Here is a 27,524-nt window from a genome sequence, read left to right on the forward strand (position 1 = left end):
AACCGTGAGATCATGACCCCAGCCAAAGTCGGACGCTTAACCGACTGAGCCACCCAGGCACCCCTGTGTACCTTTGGAACTTTGGAACACTTCATTTTATCTTATCTTATTTATTTTATTTTTTAGTGTTTTTTATTTATATTTGAGAGACAGAGAGACCAAGCATGAGCTGGGGAGGGCCAGAGAGATGGAAACAGAACATGAAGCAGGCTCCAGGCTCTGAGCTGTCAGTACAGAGCCTGACACGAGGCTCGAACTCATCAACAGTGAGATCGTGACCGGAGCTAAAGTCGGACGCTTAACTGACTGAGCCACCCATGTTCCCCATATTTTGTTTTACTTATTTTTTGAAAGAGGGAGAGAATCCCAAGCGCTGTCAGCACAGAGTCCGACTCAGGGCTTGATCCCACGACCCTGGGATCAAGACCTGGGCAGAAATCAAGAGTTGGACACTGGCTGAGCTGCCCAGGCGCCTCTGAACTTTGGAACACTTGAAAAAGCAGAGCCTACGTTTTACAAGAAAGGGAAAAACCCTACAAACAAAACCAGGCCTTGCCACTGGTCTGGAGGACTAGTGTAAAAGGTAGAGTCAGCTAGAATGCTTCCGTGAGAGCCCGTGGCCTGTGAGGCTAAGGCCTCAGGCCCCAAGGAGGTGACGACGACCCCTCTCGTGAACTCTGTCAGGGCTCCGTGGACAGGACACCCTATTGTGCACCGATAAAAGCCAGGCATTTCATGGGCAACAACACACGAGCAAAAACAGGAGTGACTGGTGGCTCTGTTTGCCAACAAATACCTCTGAAACAGAAGTTAAAAACCCAGAAGAGCAGTATAAGCTTCTGGAAAATAATTCGTTGCTGGCAGAGTACCCATCACGCAAAGAATAACGCTTCTCAGATGCTGATGGGCTAATAAAAACTACCTGTTGGAAAGATAAAGGGTAATTGTGAAAAACTTCCAATACGACCAAGACAACTCCATCCTTCCTGAGGCTCCCTAACGTGGGCCGGCTTCACCCAGTGTGGGAAGAATCCCTTACCTGGACCACGGTCTACGCCTCTGGTGATGGGTCCGGCCTCAGTGGGCTCAAAAGCTGCTGTTCACCACCGAGCGACAGGCACCCATCGGCGCCCCCCTGCCCCACCCCGGCCACGCACGTACCCTGCCCCCGTAGAGGATGGAGGGCGGCTGGAGGACCCGTCCGGTCACATCTGTCATCTCGTCTTTGACCATGATTCCAAATTCACGAACATACGGATCTGTATTAAAACTTGCGCTTCGCATCTTGCAAAGGAAAAAAGAAAGAAGCCGTGTCCGTCCGAAGAAGCATCGGGGGCTCCCCTGCCCTGGGCGCCACATACCGCGCTCCCCTGGGCGTCCCCACCCCAGGGCTGGCCCCGGGAGCCAGGCGCTCACCAGCTTGCTAATCTCTTCTTGCCGATCGGGCGCCGACCTGGCAGTCGCTCTGATCATGGTTGAGGTCTGATTGTCGGTCAGCTTTTTGATACATCTCTGTCCTGCTACTATGTTACAGACCTACAAAGGAGAGACCCCGGACGTCGGCACCAGCGCAGGAGGGCCGGGCGGGGGTCTGAGGCTGAGCACGGGGCTGGTGGCCCGGCTCTACCTGTCCTACACGTGTCTCTTCACCACGGTGTCTGTTCCCGGAACCCACCAGGAACAGCACACTTGCCGCTCAGGGGCCCTGTGGCAGGCACCAGAAATCCTCCTCGGTGAGCCCAGCCTGGCACCAACAGGAGGTGGGACCCTCCCCAGGTGGGAGCTTGAAGCTGCCTGCTGACGGGAACGAGGCTGGCCTTCTGGACCGGGGTGCGGGAAAACCAGCCGGATGCTTGAGTAACCGGACAAGGACAGAGAATTTAAGGCACTGACAGGAAAGAGTTAAAATCGGGGCCTCAGTTTTAGCGTTTAATCTTTCCAGGATCTTCCCAGCAGGAAGTGAATCTTAGATGACAAGTGAAGAAACTAGCTTTTCTGAACATCTTCTACCCTGTGGGACGGACCTGCTAGGCACACGGGGCTCGTCCTCGATGGACGATGGACGGGGGAGAGTCCCCACACACCATTTCATTCACGGGGAAACAGATGTGACGGGCGTGTCGCCGTCACCAGCCCGGGGGCCGTAGGCAGGCAGGACCAGAGGCGGGGCCCTCCCGCTGGTGTCTGTCTAGGGTGCACTTCGCCAGCCGGAGCTGCAGAGACCAGACTTGCCTCGAGGGGAAGGTAGGTGTGTTTCTGCTCCTGTCCGACTTGTAAACATGGCAGGTGGGGGTAGCGCAGAACCAGCTTGTGCCTGTCCTTGAAGTACTGGGCCACCGTGCACTCCACTGTCTGCCCGCTCTCCTGCTGAAGCGGGAATCTAGGAGGACAAAGAAGGGGTCAGGCCGGAGCCCTGCACGTGGCCATGCCCACCCAGGGCTGCTTGCTGGGGGCTGAAGGAGGCGTAGGGTGAGACGTGTGGGGCACCTGATCAGGGACCTTCAAGGGCTCAAACCCAAGCCATGCCCTCTGGGTAAGTAGTTCCTAAACTTCCCTGCCCTCTCTGGAGTTGGGAATCACAGACCACAGATGTCTACACTACATGCAAGCAATTCGGGACAAACTCGGGACGGACAAATGAGGAAAAATCCAGAAAGGTCTGTGCGCGTTCTGGCCAAGGCTGGGCCAGAGCACAGGGGCAGGAGCCAGCCGCCCCTGCGATCCGGGGCAGGGCCTCCGGACCCCCGACCCCTCCCGGCACCGGCTCAGCACTGACGACTGGAAAACAAACAAAAACGACCCTCTCTCGCCTGAACATTCCAGAAGAAAAGTCGACAGGGAGCCGCCAACCTGTCCCCACCCTGTGCAAGAGCTATTCCTTTATTTTATTTCATTTGGCGAAGTTTTTGGCCCCACTGAGCCAAAGACACAGGGCTAGCATTTTTAGCTAGAATGAGATAACCCTTTCCGGAAGGGTCGCCGCAGTGACGGGGAGAGCCACAGCCGGTGTGGGCGGGACAGCGAGGCCACTTACGTTTGGTGGCTGGCGGGCCGCCGGGTCACGTTGCAGACACGGTACTTCCTCTTCATCTGCCCACAGTGCGTGATCTCCACCTTCAGACCTGACAACAGAGCAGCCGAGCTTCAGGGTCAAGACCCGCCCTGGGGGCCTGGGGCTCGGGCCCCTGTTTCCCGAGCGCCACCTGAGAGGGAGGGGGACTGTCGGGCTGGGCCCATCTCAGCCACGGGGATGCCTTCGGCCCCAGAAATGCCAAGGCCAGAGGCTGGACACTGTTCTTAAAGAAGAAAGAGACGATGTTGGCTCAGTTGAGACTCCGCACTTCCTCTAGGATTATTTTTAGCAACGGGTACATGCGACAGCCTTTAGAAAGCCATCGGGAAAGGACAGGTGCCCGGGGGGCTGTGGGGGGGGATGGCCTGTGTGTGTGTGGGGGGGTGGGTGACAGGTGCCAGCCAGCTTTCCGAGGCTGGGCCCAAGCCAGGTCACCGCACTCGGGCTGTGTCTTCCGGAGTGGAACCCTGACTCAGTGGGTGCAGATGCCACCATTGTGAGGACCACGTGACCAGGCACGAGAGCATGCGCCCCACCCCAGAACAGCAAGAGACACTGACTATAACCACACTGAGGCTCTCTGGTCCCAACAGCCAATGACCTGGATGCCACCGGTCACTGACCTGCTCCTCACACTACACGGAAAGCCATTTATTTAGAACATCATCATTCCTGCTCTGTGAAAGGGGTTTAATTCATCTGATGGCTAACCTCTCTTGCCCCCCCCGCCCCCCCACATCCCTGTCAGGACTTAAGGAAACGCACTGGGGAGCAGGACCCTGGCCCGATGCGCGAGGCAGTTACCCACCTTTGATTTCTTTGGTAAACTTTACCCTTTGGGAATCTGTCAGAGGTTTTTGTTGTTCTTCAATACTTTTAAAATCCAAAACTTCACAAACAAACTCGATTACTGGCTGTGCCTTATAAAACGCAGTTGCTGAGACTACAGGTGGGAAAAAACAGCAAAAAAAAGCAAAAGCGTGACGTGGGATGTGCCCGGTGGTGCCCCTTCCATGCCGGCCACCTGGGCTCTGTCCGCCTGATCCCTGGAGGCCACCTTCGGGCCTTGTAGGTGGGACAGAGCCAGAGGGGGCCACCCTATATCCCTCCGGTCAGGGCTGACAGGAAGCGGTTGGTACAGCCCAAAGATAAAGTCACCCTCCGAGAATAAAATCAGGATTAAACGAAAACCCCAGCAGATCACGACAACCACAACTCTGGGTTTTCTGAGTGTCTCCGGGTGTAGATCTCTCTGAAGTTTACTGTTGCTTTGTGTGATCCAACCTTGAGAGGCTGCCTGCGGGGTGGGGTCGGGGGGGGGGGGGCGGGCAGGCCGCCCTGAACCTGGAGAGCAGCGCGAAGGCAACACAGCAGGCTGGCCCTTAGTCAGCCCCCCTGTGCTCATATCAAGCAGGCTGAAAATGACAAGGTGAGATGAAGGGTGGCCCGAGCAGTGGGGGGTCCGTTCACCTCCCCGCCCCTCCCAAGAAAAGCTGACCCTGCCGGTGGATGCCAGCAGCAGCCTGTCAGAGACGCAGACCCCTGGGCCCGCCTCAGCACCCTGATCCCCGCTGTCTAGAGTGAGCCCTGCAGGCGGCTCTGGTGGGCTCTGAGAGCCACTGCTCAAACCTCAGAGCAGAGGACAGAGGCCAGGGGCAAGAGCGGCTCTGGCTTTGACAGAGGCCACGTGTGGAACCGGCCGCACAGGCGCCCCCCCCCCCCCTCCCCCGCCACAAAGACCGGGGCTTTGCTTACCATCAATGTTTAACATCATTTTCCAAAGAGAAGGTCGGACGGACTGATGGAAGCCAAACCACACTTCCCGGCCCCCCCCGAGGGGGTTGGAGCAGCCCTCGGACGCCGTGAAGAAGGAGCGGCCCACGGGGGTGTACCTGCAACGAGAGACCCCCGTCCGATCAGGCGAGCTTCCGCCAAGCTGACTCCAGGCTTGCGGGTCGCAGGTCACTCGCGCAGGCGAACGCTCATGGTCACCAACAATCCCGCTGTCTTCTCCGCACGGGTGTGCTGTCACTGAGCGACGCTGCTGAAGACGCACCCCTGGGGACGCGTGGCCTTGCCACAGGGCAGGGAGAGCAGCGTCCTCAGGTGCTCCGGCTCGGCGCCCACGGCTGCTGGACCCCAGACACAGGCCATGGCTGCGCACGACAGCCCCGCCCCTCTTGACGCGGCTGCGCTCAGACCTTTCTAGAAACAGGCCGTGTCGGGTGTGCCGAGGTGGCGGGACCGGGCCAGCCCCGGGCCCTGGGGGGCCGCAGGGACGCCCTCCCCCGCCCGTATGGGGAGGAGGCGGCGGGACAGAAAGGTCGGGCCCGAGGAGACTCACACGCCTTCCGGGGGCCGGCTGCTGACAGCGCGGAGGGCAGGGGCCCCCTGAGCGAAGCGGACATGTCCGCAGCACAGCAGCACCCACGCGTCCGGTCACCCGGGGCCGTGTCGTCGCTAAGCATCCAAAGGGAAGACACGCTGTGTGGAGGCCGCATTCCCCTCTACGGGGGGCCCCGTCCACGGGACTGTGTGGGCAGACCCTGCCCTCCCCCTCGCACAGGCTCGTCCTGCCACTTTTTCTGTTATTTTTCCACAACAAAAGTAGGCTTTCCTCCCGATTATAAAAGTAACATCATAATTAATTCAAAAGAACACAGAAAGCAAAACTTCAGAATTCACAATAATTCCTGCCAACCATTAAAAAAAGGTATTCAACGTTTTGGCAACTGCCTGTCCAGATTTTTTTTTTTTCCAACTGCACCCACCTGCCTTCCTGCCAACAACAGTTCCAACCACTCACAGACTACACCCTGGGGGCCGGGGGTCCCTGCCAGGAGGTACAGACTGCCACGTATCGGGTCACCCCACCCTATCTGGAGACTGAGAACACCAGGGTCCCTTTTGAAATCTCACAGGCACTTCAGTGCACCTGCTCTCACCCTCCCCTCAAACCTCAGAGCTTCGGTCAATACTCGGGAGAGGTCAGCAAGGGGGCTCGTTTCTCCTTCTGTCCCTGGTTCATTCAAACAGTCCCCAAGGCCCTACCGTGTGCCACACACCTGGAAGCAGCAGGCTTCCCGGGTCAGAAACCCGGGGTCCAAGGGCAGCAAACTGGCCTCACACAGGAATTAGTGCAGCCCCGCCACCCGGTAAGTTGTGAGCCTTTCAAGGGTCCACCCACCTTCTGTCCCGTCAAGTTCAAGCGTGGCGATCTGAACACGCACCGTGTCCTCCTGCCGTCTCAGAGCCGGCCGGGTGGTGGGTGCTCAGCCACGTACGGGGCTGGGGATGCCCTCCTGCTACCACTAGTCCCACGAGGGAAGGCCACAGAGCAACACAACACAGCTCACAAGGCTAGCCGAGCGAGAACGTGACGGCCGGTGGGCACAAAGACAGGCAGGCCTTCTCTCTGCCCAACACGGGCCCCGAACTCACAACCCCGAGACCAAGGGTCACTTGCTCTATTGACTGAGCCAGCCCGGCACCCCTGGTGATTTATTTTTACATTAAAGATTTTCCGTGTTAGTATCGTCATAATTTTCATCATAAAACCCAGGACCGTCACCACCCCGATTCCAAAACTCCACTCCTCCTTGGGCAGAGGTTTCATATTCGCCAGGTAGCCCTCAAGGGGAGCAGCCGACACTCCTGGTTCCCTGGTCCTCACCTCATGGATGGCAAATGCCGCATGACCACGTCCAGGGCCTGGATCGTCTCAAAGGGGACGCTGGGCAGCCGCCCCGAAAGTGCATCGTGTAACGCCTGTAAGCTCACACAGGACACCCACTTGATGGACACCTTGAAGATGCGGTCTTTCCCTTCTCCCGGCAGTGTGACCTCCAGTTCCACCTGTGAGGAGATCCAGAGCACATGGTCATTCACACTTGCCTCTTCTTGTCCCCCCCCCCCTTTTTAAGTAGACTCCACCCTGGGTGTGGAGGTCAACACAGGACTTGAACTCACGACCCTGAGATCAAGATGGGAGCTGAGATTGAAAGTTAGATGCTCAACTGCCTGAGCCACCCACCTGCCCCTCACACTTGGCCTCTTAAGAAGCTACTGGGAGGTCAAAGGTGGTAGGTCAGCTCTCAGAACACTCCTGGCTAGGGAAATCGAGCCAGTCCCTCAGACAACTGCTCACACATGGGCACGTGCACACCCCCCCCAGCGTAACCCCTGGGATTTCTGCCTGGTCCTGCACACGGGGGCACTCAGGAGAGGCAAGCACCCGGACACTCTATCCTAAGGACGCATCACTAGAACGGGGCTGATGCTATACAGCAGCTTCTTGGCCTCGGGGTCCAGACGGGGGTGTGGGTGGGGGCAGGGAGTGCGACACAGGCTGAGGCTGCTTCTGGGACATAGGAAAGGGGCCTGGGAGCTAGCTGGGGGTTCTGGAGAGCTATGTCCCAATGCAACTGAAAAGCTGCAGTGGGTCTGGGGGTTCCCATTTTCTGGGTCCTCTGAACAGACACGTGGTAAAACAAATGCTAACTGTGGATTCTAGACTGTGTGTGCACCCCTTACAATGCCTTCAGCTTTCCTCTCTGATGGAACAGGTTCACGATGGAATGTGGGAAGAGGAGTGTCTGAATCAAGGATGCGGTGGTGGGGACACGCATGGGGCTCTTCCCCCACCACTTCCAGAAGCTGTCCTACGGGACTGTCTGTGCCCCAATGGTACCAGCATCTCTGGGCACAAAATAAGCAGAGAAGAAAAGCCTCAACTACAAGACCCAGGAGGATCTCCTGGCCAGAAATTAAAATTCTCAGCAAACCCTCAGAATATTTGCCACAACAGTTGCTCAATGGTCCACAACGGCTCCGTCCAATAGATCTTTCTGTAATAATGGAAACGGTCTCTTCTTGTGCTGCCCAGGATGACAGCCACGGGCCGCGTGTGGCCACTGAGCACTTGACATGTGGAGGGTGTGGCCGAGGGACTGAATTTTCAGCTTTGTTAACTTTTAGCCAACCCACATTTACACAGCCCCGCACGGCCAGTGGCTGGCGTCCTAGACAGTGGTCAGAGGTTCAGTCCCTGAAGCAGACACCGAGTCGTCTCTCTCTCTCTTTCTCTCCCATCTCTGAAGCGCCCCTCGCCCCCTCACCCCGCTCCACGTGATGCTTGGATCTCCTTCACCCCCATCACTTCGCTTCACCACGTAAAATCCTGCAGTTAATTATTTGGTAATTGATGACGTCATCCTGAACACAGGGCACGCGCAACACTCAGTGCCTGAAGCCGTTTCGGTATTTGTCAACCATACTTCCCAATCGTCACGGAATGTCTACTTTGACAGATCACAGATTACATACATTTTTTCCTTAAATAACCAAAGATCCCAGTAACTAAGACTTTGCTCACTACTTTCTTTCTTAACGTTCATCTTCTCTGTTTTGAGAGACAGCACGAGAACAAGCGGAGACGGGGGGCTAGAGGGTCCCAAGCAGGCTCTGAGCTGCTCGGACGCCCAAACTGTGAGACCCTGACCTGAGCTAAAATCAAGAGTCAGACGCTTCACACTGGGCCCCCCAGGTGCCCCCAGTAATTTTTACACATGAAAACACAGATCAGACGGGAGGTCCAGCCCAAGGCCGCACATCCATGAAAGGGCAGAGGCCGGGCTGGGGCCAGGCGGGGCCCTTCCACTCCCCACGTGCCGACCGGAGGCCGTCACACTCAGGGCAAGACGACACACATGTGCAGCCACCGCCCGTGCGCCCAGCCTACCTCCCCCCATCCAGGCTCCCAGGCCTCCAAGTCCCAGAGGGAAGGGGTTCCATCCCGCTGCCTCCGCCCCACCTGCCTGGCATGGACCCTGGCCAGCGGTCACGTGCCAGGTGGAGCATTTGGGCCGCACCAGCTCACTTGTCACTCACCCCTCGCCCGTCACTCGCCCCTCGCCCGTCACTCGCCCGTCGCCCGTCACTCGCCCCTCGCCCGTCACTCGCCCCTCGCTCGTCACTCGCCCCTCACTCGTCACTCATTCGACAGGCCTGCTGTCGGCTCCCAGCGGGCACTCTCAACCCCTGGGTAACATCCCCCCTCGCACACTCACCGCGCCGTGTCCAGACGTCACCAGAGAACCAGAGAAGTCACCAGCAGCACCGCGTGCCGTCACGCCTGACAGCCACCGACCGGATGTGGCCGGAGGCCCAGCCGAGGAGACAGCCGTGACAGAGAGGACACTTCCAGGCGCGTGGACCTGACCAGCAAGTGGCCGCAGCCCAGCCACAGAAGGGCACGACGGTAGGGCCCCTTCCAGAAGGAAACACCGTATGTGACGGACACACACACACACACGGCTGCTAAAACCAGGGCTGACACCGCAGTGAGGTGTCACCTCTCGCCTGTCAGGACGGCTAGAATCAAAACCACGAACAATTAACCACAGTTGGCGGGCATGTGAAGAAGAGGGACTCTTGTGCACTATTGGTGGGGACGCAGACTGGCGCAGCCGCTCTGGAGAACAGCGTGGAGGGTTCTCAAAAAGTTAACAACAGAAGTGGGGCGCTGGGTGGTTCAGTAAGGGAAGCGTCTGACTCTGGAATCCGGCTCAGGTCATGATCTCACAGTTCCTGAGCCCGAGCCCCTTGTTGGGCTCTGTGCTGACAGTGCGGAGCCTGCTTGGGTTCTCCCTCCCTCCCTCTCTTTCTCTCTCTCTCTCCCTCTCTGCCCCTTGCACACTCTCACGTGTGTGCGCACTCTCTCTCAAAATAAACAAACATTTAAAAAAAAAAAAAAGAGTTAAAAACAGAAGTATCACGTGATCCAGTAATTCCACTATTGGGTATTTAGCTGAAGAAGATGAAAATACTAATTTGAAGAAACACATGCACCCGCGTGACCACTGCCACGGAAGCAGCCCGGGCGTCCACGGACTGAAGACTGGACACACCGGAACGTCAGCCACACGAAAGCGTGGGATCTTGCCACGGCAACCACGCGGAGGGACCCAGAGGATGTCGCACCAAGTGAAACAGAGAAAGACAAATACTGTATGACTTCATTTATATCTGGAGCTTAAAAGACTAAAGGAACAAATGGAAAGCCAGAAAGAGACTCCTCGATACTGAGGACTAGGGGTCACCAGAGGGGAGGCGGGGACGGTGAATTACGTGAAGGGGCACAGACTTCCAGTTACGACTCATGGGGATGACAAGGACAGCAGAGGGAAGAGAGTCCAGAACGCTGTCCTAACTGTGTGGTGACAGACGATGACCACACTCGTCACGGGGAGAATTTCATAACATACAGGACTGGTGTCGCCACGTCGAATGCTGGGAACGCACGGGATGCAGTGCAGTATGTCACCTACACTCTGGTTAGAAAATAAAAGTTTGAACATGCCCCCCCCCGCCCCGCCACAGTCACGGTCTCTGGAGCCCTGGGCGGAAGGGGTGCTGTGTCCCGCGTGAACAGGTGTGCAGGGCCGCCTGAGGCCGAGGCGGGAGGTCATGGTCTGGCCTCCGGTACAAACGCTGTTTTTATGAAGTAACGAGGCACTCAGATAAACGTACCAAACTTTTCTTTGCAGGAAAAGCATCGCGATGCCGTAATCTTGCCAGGTCGATCAAGACAAAGTGCAAACAACTGAAAGAGTGGTAATTACATGAGGTGACGGATGTGTTCATTAACGATGGGGATCATCTCACAATGTAGATGAACGTCAAATCGTCACATACGCTTTACAAATATGCAATGTTATCTGTCAATTACACGTCACTACAGCTGGGGAAAATGCCTCCGAGCACTGGGGGCGGGGGGGGGGGGGGGGGCGGTTCTCAGGGCGCTGTATTTTCCTCAGCACAAGATGCTTCTGGAAATCTGTAAGTGGACTGCAGCCTCCCCTTGGCCCACACGCAGGGAGCCGCACGTGCTCCAGGCCCGACGGCAGCCTCCACCCAGCGCGGCGCCTCGAGAGGCTCAGGGCCAGCGGAGACCTCGGCGGAAATGCCCCATCGTGGGCAGGGCAGCTCGAGGCTGCGGCTGTGACACGACCTGAGGACACCCTCCTGTCGGTCTGGGCCACACGCCGGACCCACCGCCCTCAGTCCCGACGACGCAGCAGCCCGTGGCCACCGATGCGAGTTGTGCGGGACGCAGGGCTCTGTCGGGCTCCCCGGCTGCGCACACGGGCCACGAGCCCACCTGCCTCCCAGGGCACTTGCGACAGCGCCTGTAAAAAGCTGCCTGTGACACAGCTACAACTGTTGGAACGCGGCCACCGTCTTCTGAGCACCGACACCTGAAACAGCAGCAGAGGGACACAGCCCAGGCCTGGGGGTGGGGAGCCAGCTGTGAAACTCAGGGTCTCCAGACAGGGCAAAGGCACACGCTCAACTCCCTCCTCAGAGCTGCAACAGGGGGGCTCCGTTTTGGTGTCTGCACGGCCAGGGAACAGAGGAAGGGACAGCGGACCCGTGAGGGACACAGAGAGACTGTGGACAAAGGAAGCAGGTGTGTTTTGACCGGGTTTTCTTTTCTAAGACTGGGCTATTGTGCAGTCGAGGCCACGTGGGGCGGGTTGTGCACTGAGCCAGGTGCAGCCAGCGCCCAAGCTCCAGGCCTCGCTCCTCCCAGAAGGGGACAGGCGGGTCCCATCTCGTGTTGGATGCGTCCAGGGGCCTCCTGCGAATGTACAGCAACCCATCTTCTCAAAAGGCAAACTGTCGTCCCTCCAGATTACTTTGGACAAAACCCACAGTCCTTCCTAGCACATCCACGAGGGCGGTTGGGAATTCAGTCACCGTCCTCGGGTGGGACCAGCAGGTGTAAGTGGCTGCTCTGTCAGGTATCAGGTCTGAGCCAGGCCAGCTGGGTTCAAGGCCCTGTGACACGTGCTGTGTCTCTACTGGAGGGCCCCTCGGTGCCGAGAGGCAGCGGAGTTGCCCCAAAGAGCGGACGAGGCCGAGGGGATCCCTCCCCCGTGTGCTGCCCTAGGAAGGGCCCTGAAGGATGGCTCCCCACCCCCCGGCCTCCCGCAAGCCTGCTGACCGGAAGCTTCGCTGCCCCGCCGGGAACCCCCAACACCTTTTCCTGTCAGGCCGGGTCAGCAGCTCACGGCCCGGGCTTGCCCGGGCACGGGGGTGATGAGGCAGGAGCGCCAGACGTTTTGTACAGGGTCTGCGTCCCTTTCAAGTTGTACCCCTGGCCTGACAGGACACTTGCTTCCAGGAAAGAGGCGCCGGTGCCGTCCCTGAACACAGACCCTGTCGCTACAAGAAGCCGGAGACCCAAAGAGAGGACCCAAGGCCGGGCCCAGCGCCAGGAACCCAACATGACGCACGTTCTGATCTCGCAGAGAGAGCCCAGGAGTTAAATGCAAGTCCTCTGAGCTCTGCCACCTGCTGTGAAACGTGAGGGCCTGGCCCAGGGCACAGGGCCTCTGGGCCCCAGTCAGGGCGCCTCCCCTTCCACGCAGGGCTGGGGGTGAGGAGGGCGGGCTCTTTCGGCAGGACGGAGGAAGGGTACATGACGAGAGCAGCCTTCCCGAGGAAGCGCCACGGGCCACGTTGTGTGTGCGGAGGGGGACGAGAGCCGCCCGCCGGCCCCGTCCAGCCGCTGGCAGACACGGGATCCTCTCTCTTACTACACAGGTGCCCACGACACAAGGAAGGCATTTCGCAGAAAAAAGCAAATGTAAGAGAAAACAAGAGACGCTTTGCTACACGAGGTGAAAGGACAGAGGAGCAGAAAAGCAGCCACATCGTGTCGGCTCCCCAACAGAAGAGAGGAAAGTCTGCATATCGCAACCACTTGATAGAAACCTAACGGCTGGAAGGAGTGGCTGGGGGGTGGGGGTGGGGCTCTCTACGTTCGTCCACAGACACTGAGCGTCCACCAGGTACGGGGGTGGGGGGGGGGGGGACGACAGCGTGCACGGGGTGGGGGCCACGCAGACCTCTGAGACCACCAACCACAGCCGTCCACGTCTGCCAGGCGTGTGCCACGTCCCAGGCGCCGCAATTCCGTACGTTCAAACAGGACAGCTCAAAGTAGGATCTGGGACCCAGAAGTGCTCCTTAGAAATGCAGACGCCCTCCTGCCCCCCGAAACTGCGTCCGGGGCACAGGCAGCAGGCCACCAGGGGACGCACTCTTCAGGGTGGATCCCTTCGGCTGTCACCAGGACCCCGGGAGGTGGCTTCTATACCTCCCCCCTTTATGGAAGCACCTGGGGCCTGGCCAGGTGGGCGGGCTTACCCAAGGTCCCACACCGCAGCAGAGGGCATGGCAAGGACTCGGCTCAGATCTGTTTTCACCCCAGAGAGCCTGTTAACTTCCACAACAGACAAGCTTCGCATGTGAACACTGGATCAACTCCCCTCACCCCTTCTCAAGGAAAACTATTCCTATGCCCCGCCTAGTGTCTACTTAGAAATATGCACAGATAAACTGCGAATAAACTCCTTATGCTTTTCTCCTGTACAACTTTACACAAAACCAAACACGCACATTCAACATAACACTTCACAATCAATACATAGCGTATGTGCCAGCACGCTTATCTGTAAGGCGCGATCCCACTCGGGGCACAGGCATTCGGCCCCGGGACTCCCTCAAATTCAGAACGCCCGTGTCAATCGCCCTGCGCCCAGCCCTGCAATGTCCCGCCGGGCACCGCCGTTATCTCGGGGCCCCCTGGAGACCAGTGGGTACGGAGCTCTTATCAGCACCCAGCCTTCCCTTGGCCACAACGTCCTCTACCGTTATCAGAGCACCGCAACTCGGAGCCACGCTGCTGGGAGCTGAGACCACCCGGTCTCCTGGCAACCGAGACCAGCGCAAGGAGCTTAGTCATGTTGAGATGATCAAAAAACACAAAAGCTAGAACACTTGATGCCTTTGGAGAACGTGCAGCTCAGTGGCCAGCAGCGTGAGACTCCGTAGGCACCGAGCTGCCTTCCTCCCGGGGCCCCGGGGCTCACGAAGCTAACTGGTCAGGTAATTCTCGACGGGAATCGAGTTTACTGCACGCACTGGACCAGCTGTTAAGTTACTAGTTTCTTTGTTGTGCTTTTTTTTTTTGTCTTTAAGGTTCATGTGAAGATTATTCCTGAGCTGAGTCTTTGCTCTTCTTCTAATAAACAGGACCCGTTACCATCCCGGATCAGCCCATCTGTTGGAAGAAATGCCAAGAAGTGACAACGTCTAGGCAGAAACTGTAGCCCTCTTGAAGTAAAGCCATGATAAGGACAAAAGCAATCATCAAAAGCGACAGTTTGAAACAACCAGGGTTGGTTAATTAGTCGACGATTATCATTTCAGCCAGAAATCAGCTGTGCCTCACGGCCACCCTCACACGCGCCTTCACCTCTGCAAACATACTTTTCCAAAGGGCTTTTACTACCCGGGCTCCTGTCTGACGGTCTGTGGCATGTGTGTTTTACATTTAAAAGGCTCGTTCCAAGAAGCTCTGAGCTCCTGTCTCTGACCCGAGCCAAATGAGCCCTCTAACACTGAAGGCACAACACACGGAAAGCGGCCTTTGTGGCCGCAGGACGAAGCGTAGAGCCGACCGCAGCTTTCTCTCCCGGGTGACTTAGCACGTGACGACAGGTCTGCCTTTGCCTTCACTGCACCCTGCTTGACCCCAACGCACCCCTGTGCGCTCACCTTATCCCTCCCGATTGGGAGGGGCATCGCTGTGTAGAGATTCTTTCTTCCATCAAACACTGGTTTCCGATCCCCAAAGATCTGTGTTTTAAAGTGCTGGACCATATGTTCCACTATTTCCCTGAAACAAGACAATTCAAGCAAAAGGTCAATAAAATCTGAGAAATGAATAGAAAGACGACATTCTTCTAACACTGGTTTATAAGCGATTTTGTACAACCTATGGCTCCTTCTAGTAATATGACTTTCAGCTTTCTTCTATAAACAATCAAACCAGAACCTTCATTGGGTTTCTGCTCATTCGTTTGGCCACTCAAACACGGGAGAACTCTCTCCATGCCGGGCACTGTGCACGCAACACAGAGCAGACAACAGACACATCCAGAACCTCCTGGAGGCGCTGAAGACAGGACCAGCATGGATGGGATTCCTGTTCCCGAGGCTGTAGGATCGGACACCACGCGTGTCACTGCAGGACTCTGCAGGCCTCCCCCCAGAGCACGGCATGACCCCGGCCCGGCTGACACTGGGTGCTGGCCTGGCCGTGACCTTGCTTTGGTCACCGGAAAGGCAAAGGGTCTGCTCCAAGCACAGGCTTCCAGGGGGGTCTGCGTGATTGGCTCGGCCTCTCGCGCTCCCGTGATCTGCTGTAAGTATGCACCCCTGCTGATGCCCCTTCAGTCCGGGGTCCACAACAAAGACCCTACGTTCGACTCAAAGCCAAAGTCTAACCTAACCCAGCAGGGACAAATGACCTGAAGGGCCACGAGCATCAAACAGGATGTGTGTTGTTTTAAGCCCCTCAGATGCTGCTGCTGCCGCGTGTTCCCCGGCATGACGGCACCAGAATTCCAGCGGACACAGAGAGACCGTCCCGTGGCAGTGCTCCGTAAGCGCCGACTGGTCCCGTGGCCCTCCCTCCTCACTGCGCTACTGGCCGAGAGGTGTGCAGAAACACTCTGGACGGCCAGAGACAGCCGAGCCATCCCGCTGGCTCCAAGACTCAGGCAAAGCAGCGCCCGCCCACCCTCTCCGCGTGTTTGTTCAAGAGAGCCCCACTCAGCACCTCTCGACTAGCATTGTTTTTTTAAACGTTTATTTATTTTTGAGACAAAGAGACAGAGCGTGAGCGGGCGAAGGGCAGAGAGCGAGGGAGACACAGATTCCGAAGCGGCCTCCAGGCTCCGAGCTGTCAGCACAGAGCCCGACGCGGGGCTCGAACTCACTAGCCATGAGATCATGACCTGAGCTGAAGTCGGCCGCTCGACCGACTGAGCCATCGGTCAGCATTTCAATTCACCTCACCAAATACTGGACTTTTCTTACACACCATGCCTGATACAGTACAGATAGGAAAGGCCCTGATGCCTGCCTGGCCCCCGAAGGTCCTCGTAAGGGAAGCATGATCCAAATCTCAGTCATTGTCAGGAAATAGCAGCTCATGGGATGTGGCAGACAGGGAGAGATGCACTGTGGCAAGAGGGGAGGGAGAGGACATTTTAGAGACTGCCCCCCGCAAGGGAGAGCTGAGCTCTGCTTGGTTCTAAGGGTGCTTCTCTGGGGCAAAGCCTTGGTCATCCTTCAGGAAGCAAGAATCAGAAATTCATTCCATTCCTCTTCCAGAAAATGAGGACAGCTGGCCTAAGAAGACTTGCCTTGTTCAAACTGGCTTTGCCCAGTTGACCTTCAACTGTGCTGATCATGGCAGAGAAGTCTCTAGGGATGCAGCCGATCCTGCCCAAATACCCACTGCCCGGGGGGGATCTTCGGCGCAAACAGAGCCTCTGGGCAACATCTTGTTTGATGGCTCCACAGAGAATCACCAGGCCTCTGACAGAGAGGGAGATCACAGCCTGGGCAGGTGCAAGGCCCCGGCAACAACCAGGGCGCCTCTGACCTCCAAGTCTGCCGTTCCTGACCAGCAGTCAGGGCACAGTCTCTCCTGGGTCTCCACACTCTGCTCTGGGCCCCCGAGACAGGCTGTCTCCAGACCGTCGCTCTCCAAGCTTCAAAATCCTCATCTTCTTGGTCAAGATGTCACCGCCCACTCAAGGTCTAGATGGCTCCCCTGGACAGTTCCACCCACATTCAAAGAACAAATCACCCAACTGAATTCAAAATTATCGTGAGCAGAATTAAGAGGACACAGGCTCCCAACTCATTCTATGAGGCTGGCAAAACTTTTACCTCAAAACCCAACAAGGTGATCAACAGCCCGTCTCACTTATAAACATGGATGAAGAAGCAAAGTACAGTTGACCCTTGACCCACACAAGGGTTAGGGGTGAACACACCTCCAGTCAAAACCCCATACACACACACACACACACACACACACACACACACACACACACACACAACTTTAGACACTCCCAAAATGTAACTCAGCAGGGTCCGGGCTCTGACCTGTCAGCACAGAACCCGACGCGGGGCTCAAACTCACGAACCGTGAGACCATGACCTGGGCCGAAGTCAGACGCTTAGCCGACTGAGCCACTGAGGCGCCCCGCAAAAAGTAACTCCTAATAGACTACTACTGACCAACGCTTACCGGTATCAGAGTTGATAAACACAAATTTGTATGTTATACGTATTACATACTATATTCTTACAATAAAGTACGCTAAGGAAAAGAAAATGTTATTAAGAAAATCATGAGGAAAAGAAAACATATTTACTTTCAGAACTGTCTTTATTGAAAAAAATTCACATATAAGTGGACACATGCAGTTCAAACTGTGTTGTGCAAGGGCCAACTGTATTAACAAACTGAGTCCAGCAACACATTAAAAATAAGACAGCGTGGAAAACCAAAGCTGGAGGCATCATGATTCCGGACTTCAAGCTGTATTACAAAGCTGTAATCGTCAAGATAGTCCGGTACTGGCACAAAAACAGATACATAGATCAATGGAGCAGAATAGAGAACCCAGAAAGGAACCCACAAACGTATGGCCAACTAATCTTCAACAAAGCAGGTTAAGAATATTCCACGGAAAAAAGACAGTCTCTTCAGCAAATGGTGCTGGGAAAACTGGACAGCGACATGCAGAAGAATGAGCCTGGACCACTTTCTTACACCAGACACAAAAATAACCTCAAAAGCGATGAAAGACTAAACATAAGACAGAAGCCATCAAAATCATAGAAAACAGGCAAAAACCTCTTTGGCCTTGGTGCAGCACCTTTTTTTTTTTTTTAAGGTTTATTTTCATTTTTGAGAGAGAGAGAGAAAACGAGCAAGTGGGGGAGGGGCGGAGAGAGAGAGGGACAGAATCCAAAGCAGGCTCCAAGCTATGAGCTGACAGCACAGACCCCAATGCGGCACTCGAACCTATGAGGTGCGAGATCATGACCTGAGCCGATGTGGGACGCTTAACCGACTGAGCCGCCCAGGCGCCCCTCAGCTGCAGCAACTTCTTACTCGTCAGGTCTCCAGAGGCAAGGGAAACAAAAGCAAAAATGAACTATTGGGACCTCATCAAGATAAAAAGCTTCTGCACAGCCAAGGAAGCAATCAGCAAAACTAAAAGGCAACCCACGGAATGGGAGAAGATATTTGCAAATGGCATATCAGATAAAGGATTAGTATTTAAAATCTATTTAAAGAACTTATCAAACTCAACACCCAAAAAACAAATAATCCAGTGAAGAAATGGGCAAAAGACACGAACAGACACATCTCCGAAGAAGACCTCCAGATGGCTAACAGACATGTGAAAAAAATGCTCAACCATCACTCATCATCAGGGAAATACAAACCAAACCCACAATGAGATACCACCGCACACCTGTCAGAATGGTAACGTTAACAACTCAGGAAACAACAGGTGGTGGCGAGGATGTGGAGACAGTGGAACCCTTTTGCACTGCTGGTGGGAATGCAAACTGGTGCAGCCACTCTGGAAAACAGTATGGAGGTTCCTCACAAAATTAAAAATAGAACCACCCTACGACCCAGCAATGGCACTACTAGGTATTTATCCAGGGGATACAGGGGTGCTGTTTCGGAGGGGCACATGCACCCCCACGTTCGTAGCTGCACTATGGACAACAGCCAAATTATGGGAAGAGCCCCAATGTCCACCAGCTGATGAGCTGATAAAGAAGATATGGTACATACACACAATGGAATGCTACTCCTCGATTAAAAAAGGATGAAATCTTTCCATCTACAACATGGGTGGAACCAGAGTGCATTATGCTAAGCGAAATAAGTCAGAGAAAGACAAATACAATATGATTTCATTCATATGTGGAATTTACAAAACAAAACAGATGAACATAGGGGAAAGGAAGCAAAACGAAGATAAAAACAGAGGAAGACAAACCATAAAAGACTCTTAAATACAGAGAACAAACTGAGGGTTGCTGGCAGGGTGTTGGGTGGGGGAATGGGCTAAATGAGTGATGGGCATTAAGGAGGGCACTTGTTGGGATGAGCACTGGGTGTCATATGTAAGTGATGAATCACTAAACTCTATTCCTGAAATCATTGTTTTCTAACTTGGATTTAAATTAAAAAAATAAATTAAAAAAGTGTGTGTGTGTGTGTGTGTGTGTGTGTGTGTATAAGACACTGTGTCAACCTTGGCCAGATACCAGGAATGAAAGGTTGGATTTAATCCGACAAAAGTAACCAACACAAAACATATTATAGACATCAAGTAGAATTTACAGCTGTAAAACTTCTGGAAGAAAACATAAGAGAAAAATCTTTAATGAACCTTAAAAAGAAAAGGATTTCTTAGAACATGAACAGTATGAACACCAAAAAAAAAAATTAATAAATTGAAAAACATCATCAAAATCAAAAACCTTTGGGACGCCTGGGTGGATCAGTCGGTTGAGCGTTGGATTTTGGCTCAGGTCACAAACCCCATGTCCAGCTCTGTGATGACAGCTCAGAGCCTGGAGCCTCCTTCAGATTCTGTGTCTCCCTCTCTCTCTGCCCCTCCCCTACTCTCTCTCTCTCTCTCTCTCTCTCTCTCTCTCTCAAAAATAAATATTTAAAAAAAATTAAAACTTTTACTCTTTAAAAGATACCATTATGAAAAGGAAAAGGCAAGACACGGGGATGGGAGTAAATATTTGAGAAATACAAACACGTATCTGACAAAGGACATGCATGCATGATATATTTTAAAAATTCTCTTAACTCCGTAAGACAAAGAGGCCAACTTTAAACAATGGGTAAAAGACAAGAACAGACACACTGGCAAAGGAGCTACTCAAACGGCCAATAAGCACAGGAAAGGGTGCTCCTCATTAGTCAGGAGGAAAATGCTAACAAACCCACAAAGAGACACCACCACATACCCAACAGCTAGGGCTAAAATGACTGAGCAGGACCAGGCAGAGGAAGGGTGACAGTCTCGCACACAGCTGCTGGGAAAGTACAGTTCCGGGGGGTGGGGGTGGGGGGGGGGCGTGGGGGGAGGAGGTGGGGAGGTTCTTATAAATGTCAGTGTGTATTTACCACGCCATCTAATAATACCCAGTAATGACACATCAATGCTTGCACGCAAAGGTTTAGAACAGTCCTGAACTGGAAACAACCCCTATGTCTGTCAACTGGGTGACCAGACAGATGAGGGCACAAATTTCTAACGGGGCACTTATCCCACTGTGCGGATTACTGGTACCCGCGACATGACAGCCGAGTCTTAGAAACATGCCCAGGACAGAGGCCAGGCACAAAACAGTGTATGCTGTATGATTCCATTCGCATGAGACTCTCTAACAGGCAAAAAGGAATCCACATTAGCAGAAGGCACTTCAGAGGCTGTCCGGGGGCAGGGGACAGGGGACTAGCTGTGAAGGAGCAGGAAAGAGCTCTGGGGCCGTCAGGATGTCCCACACCTCTACTGAGGTCCTTGCTATGTGGACGTATGTTTTTTTAAAGCTCATTAACTAAAAATGGATGCATTTTGTTGTACATAATTATATCTCAATAAACTTATATTTTAAAAATCAAATGTAAAAAAAATTTAAATTAGGATTATCTCAAAGATGTAGGAGAAAGCATTTACTAAAATTCAACACCCATTCACAATTTTTTTTTTTTTTAATTAGCAAACCAGGGAACAGATGGAAATGTCCTTCATTGGGGAGAGATGTCCCTCTGGGATTCACAATAAAACAAAGATGTTGCTTTGGCCGCTTCTGCTCAGTGCTGGGCTGTAGGCCATGGTCACCATGTAGGGTAAGAAAGGGAGGAGGATTGTAAAGATGAAAAAACCACCATTATTGGTGGACATTAGGGCTGTATTTGTTGAAAATCCAGACGAACCTGCAGAAAAACACTGTATGCTTCACAAAGAGTCCTTGCCCTTTTATCTGTGTCCAGGGCCCAGCACATAGCAGATTCTCCAGAAATGCACACAAATGCACACATTCCCCTAGTACGAAGGCTTCTTTTGTTTTTTTTTAATAATTTATTGTCAAGTTGGCTAACATACAGTGTATACAGTATGCTCTTGGTTTTGGGGTAGATTCCCATGGTTCATCGCTTACACACAACACCCAGTGCTCATCCCAACCTCCTCAATGCCCATCACCCACTCTCCCCTGCCCCCCCATCAACCCTCAGTTTGTTCTCAGCATCCAAGAGTCTCTTACGGTTTGCCTCCCTCTCTGTAACTTATTTTTCCTTCCCTTCCTCCATGGCCTGCTGTTAAGTTTCTCAAATTCCACATATGAACAAAAACATGCTGTCCTTTTCTGATTGACTTATTACTAAGTCTTTATTTGTTCACTCACTCACTCGTTCATTTGTCCATCCTCTCAGGGGGGAGTGGGGAGGGAGGGGAGGAGCTTGTGGGCAAAATCAATGGTCAAAGAGACCAGGAAGCCCAGTCTCACGCATGAGTGTCATGAGGGGAAGGGGTACGAACCCCCATACACAGGTGTATCTGCTGCCCCACCCTCTCGGCCTCTCTATAAAACACAGATGTACCACAAAGCTTTGGTGTCTGGCAACTGCATTTATGGAGTTACACTTTTTCTTCTCCTATGAGTTTCTGTGACAGCAGAGGACCTCCTGAGTTACTCGGCTACATAGGATGGTCATGTTTGGAAACACAGATTTAAATGATCGTACTGTATAATGCCACATGATATCAAGACATCGTTTGCTATGTACTCATACATGTTTCCAGAATCAGTGGCCACCCTGCCTATCAGCCTCCCCCTTCCCCTTTTCCCCCCTTCCACAAGGGAAGTACCACCCCTGCTGTCCCTCTCTGCACTGAGATGGGACAAGAGCATGTGGGGCTGTGGTGTGGTCACTTATGTCCCAACGAGGGATGGATTTACCCACAGGGTGAGCGGAATGAGGTACAGGGGACAACTAGTTCCGAGTGGCACACACAAATCTTCTGTTTGGGAACTGGAAATACCAGAAGTGTTTAAAACAAAACAAAACAAAACAAAATAAATCAACTAACATACCATCATCATGGACTGGAATATTCGATTCTCTCCAAACAAAACCACTCCTTCAATCCCAAGAAAAATCCAGAGGGATTTATTTGATGGAATTTAATGGCTAATTTCTTTTTTTTTTTTTAATGTTTTATTTATTTCTTTGAGAGAGAGCATGCATAAGGGGGGGGCGTGCAGAGAGAGAGGGGAACAGAAGATTCAAAGCGGGCTCTGTGCCGACAGGGTGACAGCAGCAGGCGGGATGTGGGGCTCAAACGCACGAACCGCGAGATCGTGACCCGAGCCAAAGTCCCACACTCGATCGACTGAGCCACCCAGGTGCCCCTGACTAATGTCTCACATGGACTTGGGAGTATGGGCACAGAGGCCAGCTAGCACACTCTGAGCAGGAACGAGGTGGACGCGTGAGGGTTACAGTGACAGGGACGGTGCTATGGTGAAGGATGGGCAAGCAGACCCCGGAACAGCGTGAGGAGCCTAGAAAAAAGACGCATGGGCACGCAGACGTTTCTCCTACGGCAGAAGCGGCAGAAAAGAGAACAGGGCACACTCCTCAGACACCTGTGCTGAGGCGACCAGGTGTGTACTGTCCAGAGCAGGGAAGCCGTGCCCTTGGCCCTTGAAACGCTGATCTCTACCAACACTTGCTGCCCGAGGCTGAACCCAAACCAACTGTCGCCACGACGATTCCACTCGGGTACCACACAGTGGGCTCTTCGGTGGCAGGAGTCACATCCCACGCTCCCAGCAGCATCCAGCCCCTGGCAGAACTCGGCACACCGCTGGGGCTCGGTCATCACAAGTCGGGATCACCCCAACGTGCTACAAAGCGACCCTGCTCGGGTGACGGGTCCTATGGAACCCTGGCCACCGCAGGGGCCGAGAGAAGGCACCCGATACCACCCACGTTCTGCTCCCAGGCCTCAGAGGCTGACTCTCTTGGGAAAGGAGGTGCCGTCACCTCGCATCATCTTGTGCCAAACCCAAGGAATCCCCCCCCCCCCCCGCCCCGTGATTTTTATGACAGCCCGGCCACTGACCGTAAAACACGAGGTCCCTTCCCTTCATGAACACTGACCGACTCCCGGGGACTGGCCGGTGACTGACTGCCCTTCCTTCCTTCCTGTTTCTTGGTCTCTCTCTGTTTTAATGGTGGCAAAACACAGCGACATAAAATTCGCCCTTTCCATCATTTTTACACGTACGTTTCAGTGGCGCCAGGTACATTCACACCGCTGTCCGACCGTCACCACCGTGCGTCTCCAGAACTTCTTATTCCTCGGGGGAAGGCCCGCACCCCTTCCCCGCTCTCCCCGCCGCACCCCTCCACCGAGCCCTGGGGACTAGACCTGACTCGAGGCTCCTTAGCAACTGCTGAACTGCTCAGGAGCTGGCCGGGGGCGTGTGACCTGTCGGGTCCCCGTGTTTAGCTCCTCCTTTCCGCCAAGTCTCATTGAAAGCAAAGTTCCCGGACTACGGGCCTTTGGCTCCCTGGACCAACGCCTTCGCTGAACGTACGCTCAAAAGGCCGCAGCCCCCGAAGGCTCCCTGTGCTCGTTCCACAGGCTCGAGGGTAAAGATGGGCGTAAAGATGCCAGCGCTTAGCCTCCAGCAGGCCCTTCACACGTACAACTCGCTCAGCCCCCACAGCAGCCTCGGAGGTCAGCAGCGTCCTCTCCTCTCACGCACGGGACACAGAGGCACAAAGCCACATGCTGCCGGCTGGCAACAGCGAGGTTCGAAGCTGTTTCTGATCCAGACAGGCTGGCACACTCCCGTTTTCTTGGAGTGCCCTTTTGCCATAATCCTGGGCAAGTTTTTTCTCTCTCTCTCTTTTTAAATTTATTTATTGTGTGTGTGTGTGTGTGTGTGTGTGTGTGAGAGAGAGAGAGAGAGAAAGAGAGAAAGAGAGAAAGAGAGAGAGAGAGAGAGAGAGAGAGAGAGAACGAGCAGGGGAGGGGGCAGAGGATCTGAGGCAGGCTCTGGGCTGACTGACAGCAGAGAGCCCGACGTGCGGGGCTCGACCTCATGAACTGTGAGATCGTGGCCCGAGCAGAAGTTGGATGCTTAACCAACTGAGCCACCCAGGTGCCCCATGGGCAAGTTTTCTCTTTAAAAAAACAATGCATTCCTTTGTTCATCTCGAGCGACACAAGTTTTGCATGACCACGTCAGCACTGCCAATTTCGAATATGGATCATGCTGGAAGTCTGCCCAGACTACCTCCGCATCCCAATCCTCCTCTCCAAAGCGACTTTATCCTTTTTCAAACCCATGCATTTACATAAATATGTAGGTACATAAAAAGAAATACAGTGTATCATTATTTTTCAAACATATGGCATCAAACAGACCCTTCTGGAGTTTGCTGTCTTCCCACTAGGTGCCTTTGAGACCTTGCCTTGTCACTACATACAAAGTGGCCATCAAGTCTAGAAATAGAGATGTTACCGTGTCTCATAACATAAAGTCATATTAACAAGCCACTTATGACCTAGTTGTCTGTTTCCAGACTGCACGTTCACACGTGAAACTCCATTGCACTGTTGTCCACAGTTGCACTGCACCGCACAGGATGTTTACTTAACCATCCCTACCGACCGACGTGTCCATGGTTCCGCCCCTACCGACCGACGTGTCCATGGTTCCATCCCTACGGACATGTAGATGGTTTGTTTTTTTTTCCATCACAATATTAGACATCCTTGTACACCTCTCTTTGGGATAAATACTTAGAAGTGAAGGGTATACGGGGGGGCCTGGGTGGCTCAGTTGGTTAAGCATCTGACTCTTGGTTTCAGTTCATGAGTTTGAGCCCCACATCAGGCTCTGCACTAACAGCGTGGAGCCTGCTTGGGATTCCCTCTCTCTCCCTTTCTCTCTACCCCTCTCCCACTTGTGTTCTCTCTCAAAATAAATAAACTTAAAAAAAAAAGAAAGAAAAAGTAGTAGAGAATATACATACTATTTTAACATATACACCAAACCACATTCTAAAAAGTCTGGACCAACATTCAGCCCCTCTAGTGGACAGTGCCCGAAGCAAACAGCAGGCTGCAAATGACACAGTCATGCTGCACCGCCCCACCCTCCCACCACTCGCGCGCACGCACGCGCGCGCGCACACACACACACACACACACCCCACAGAGTGATCGCTTCTGCAGTGTCCTCCCAGGGCCACATAACAGAGCCCAAGGGAAACAGAAGGAAAGGACAGTCAGAAGACAAGGAACACACCTTCTTTCTGTAGTCCGTCCTGGGCTACTGAGCAGAATGCTGCTGATTTTGACCCCCGGGAAGGCTTCCAGGTGGCAGGGCCCACACGACCCAGACCAGCGCCGCGCTCTGACCATCCTGGGTGACCATCTCTTACCCACAATGATACTGGAAGCCTCTGGGGAAGAGGTACCTTGCCTTCTACTCAATCCCTCCTACAGCAGCCACTCAGCGAACAGTGGGGGATGGGATGGCCAGACACGGAGGGCACACGAGGCCAGGACTCACTGTGACTCATCGCAACACAGACGGACGGCATGTTTCACTCAGCCTCGCACAGAGCTTCAGGCTGAACCTCCTAAACATCTACCACACGCACTACACGGAGTTTTAAGAACTCAGAGTTAAGACCTGGTCCCTGCTGCCCAGAGACAGCCGTGCGGAAGGAAGGACAGGCTGTGAAGACTGTCTTCACAGTCAGACCACAGGCTGAGCTCCGTGCTCGTCTGCCACCTTCCTGCTCCGCCCCGAGCTTCCCTCCGGCAGCGCACGCCTGGGGTCCTAGAGGCCGCTGGCTGGACTCTTCCCCACGAGGGACACGGACGGGGTCTAGCCGGCCCACACCGCACCCCCGGTGCCACAGTACCTGCCTCACGACTGGAGGCTTCATAAATGCTGGCTGGTCATGCTGGAAGCAAGGTTGGAAGAAGGACGGAATAAGTTAGAAGGTGTTAGGGTTAAGTGAAGGTGGGCTTTGGCAGCACCAGAACTTACACCCAACTTCTCCCTATGCTATTCTGGTTGATAACAATCTTGGGATTGGACCTTAGCCAAAGTCCACCAGAAGGAAGAGTGAAGTAGAGAATCCTGAAGGCTCACACATTTAAGTAGGCAGCGAGGCTCAGGCTGGCCCCCAACCCAGGGGGAAGCAAGGCATGCCGGTAAGTGGGCTGGCCTTGGCCACGAAAATGCAGTCCGCGCCCCACCTTTATTACCTACTTGTGTGACTTGAGGGAATTTCCAAATACTGGGTGACTTTAGAACCTTGTGGACGTAACTCCAAGAACGTAGCAGTGCAGTCAAAGACATCGCGTTTCAATCACCAGCAGCCTTTTCCTGCTGCCAGATGACAACGTCTTAGTCATGCCTCCCTCATGAAAGGAAACGTCCTGTACAGTGCGGTTCATCACCTAAGAGCCCAAACGCCACCACATGAATAAAAAGCCCAGAAATGTGCGTGGTTACTCACGCCTCCGTGTTCCACCTCCCAGAGTGCGTTCACATCACTGATCCACACATGTGTTTGTCTCCAGGAAAGTTAACGACGCACAAACCCACTCAGGGAGAGTCTCAGAGCACAGAAGACACTTCCAGTAAAAAAAAAAAAAAGGTGTTTAAACCAGCCGTGCCCAATGTTTTTGTTCAGAAACACGTTTTTTAGTAAGCACATGTTTTAAAGGATCTTATATGACCATCGAGTACGGTCTCTTTGGAGCCATACCTTCTTGGGATAAATACTTAGAAGTAGAATTGGTGGGTCAGAAGGTATATACTATTTTTATTCTAATATTCACACCCAATAACCCTCTAAAGAGCCTGGACCAATGTGTACCGGTCACAGTGAGCAAATCCGACTGTTTGGTTTTATAGATAAGGGAACTGAATCCCCAAATATTCTTTCTCTTACAAAGTTTGTAATCAGGGAAAAAAAAAAATTACAGCAAAGAGCACTTTAGAGGGCACTATCACAAACTGGGAAACCAATTTAAGTTCTTAAACTGCAACTGAGAATCTGATCTCTGATCATGACAAAGTAATTGGTATTGAACTTATCCCTCTACCCTCAACAACTACAGAACTAGAGAAAAACAAGACAGCTATTTCCGGCATTGAAAAAGAGGCAGTTTGAGACTGTGATTATTGAGGGAAGGGAAACGCGTGAGGTAAGCCACACATCCACTCCGCCTGCGAGCGGTTTACAAACCACAACACGGGAGGAAGGTGCAGCAGAGAGGACAGTCTTGTTGCACTGAGGAGACAGGGAGGACAGTCTAGGACTACAGAAGAAGTCGGGATTTGTGGGCAGGGTACCAGAGAAGAGAGCAAAAGCCAGATTCCCTCAATGTAACACACGTAACGTTCAACAGCAACAAAAACG

At 53.6% G+C, this 27,524-nt stretch overlaps 1 protein-coding gene across 7 annotated transcripts in view; it reads right to left on the reverse strand.

The window, feature by feature from the left end:
* Positions 1 to 27,524, reverse strand: part of AGO2 (argonaute RISC catalytic component 2) — a 113,435-nt gene that overhangs the window by 30,356 nt on the left and 55,555 nt on the right. For 6 of the 7 annotated variants that reach the window (XR_006961152.1, XM_047074231.1, XM_047074230.1 and 3 more), the window contains exons 3-10: positions 14,702 to 14,822; positions 6,747 to 6,928; positions 4,829 to 4,965; positions 3,882 to 4,016; positions 3,035 to 3,122; positions 2,233 to 2,380; positions 1,417 to 1,536; positions 1,162 to 1,284 (exon numbers count right to left, since the gene is read on the reverse strand). Coding sequence is in view for 6 of the 7 variants with exons in the window: in XM_047074231.1 (XP_046930187.1) it covers positions 1,162 to 1,284; positions 1,417 to 1,536; positions 2,233 to 2,380; positions 3,035 to 3,122; positions 3,882 to 4,016; positions 4,829 to 4,965; positions 6,747 to 6,928; positions 14,702 to 14,822 (1,054 nt within the window). In the remaining variant the exon portion in view is untranslated. Of the gene's footprint in view, positions 1 to 1,161; positions 1,285 to 1,416; positions 1,537 to 2,232; positions 2,381 to 3,034; positions 3,123 to 3,881; positions 4,017 to 4,828; positions 4,966 to 6,746; positions 6,929 to 14,701; positions 14,823 to 25,387; positions 25,832 to 27,524 lie in introns of those variants that run through there. The other variant, XM_047074235.1, reaches the window with a different exon arrangement.

Source organism: Lynx rufus, unplaced genomic scaffold, assembly GCF_022079265.1.
Source record: "Lynx rufus isolate CCGP_SWC_20201006 ecotype Redwood Valley unplaced genomic scaffold, mLynRuf1.p SCAF_12, whole genome shotgun sequence".
Taxonomy (NCBI): Eukaryota; Metazoa; Chordata; class Mammalia; order Carnivora; family Felidae; genus Lynx; species Lynx rufus.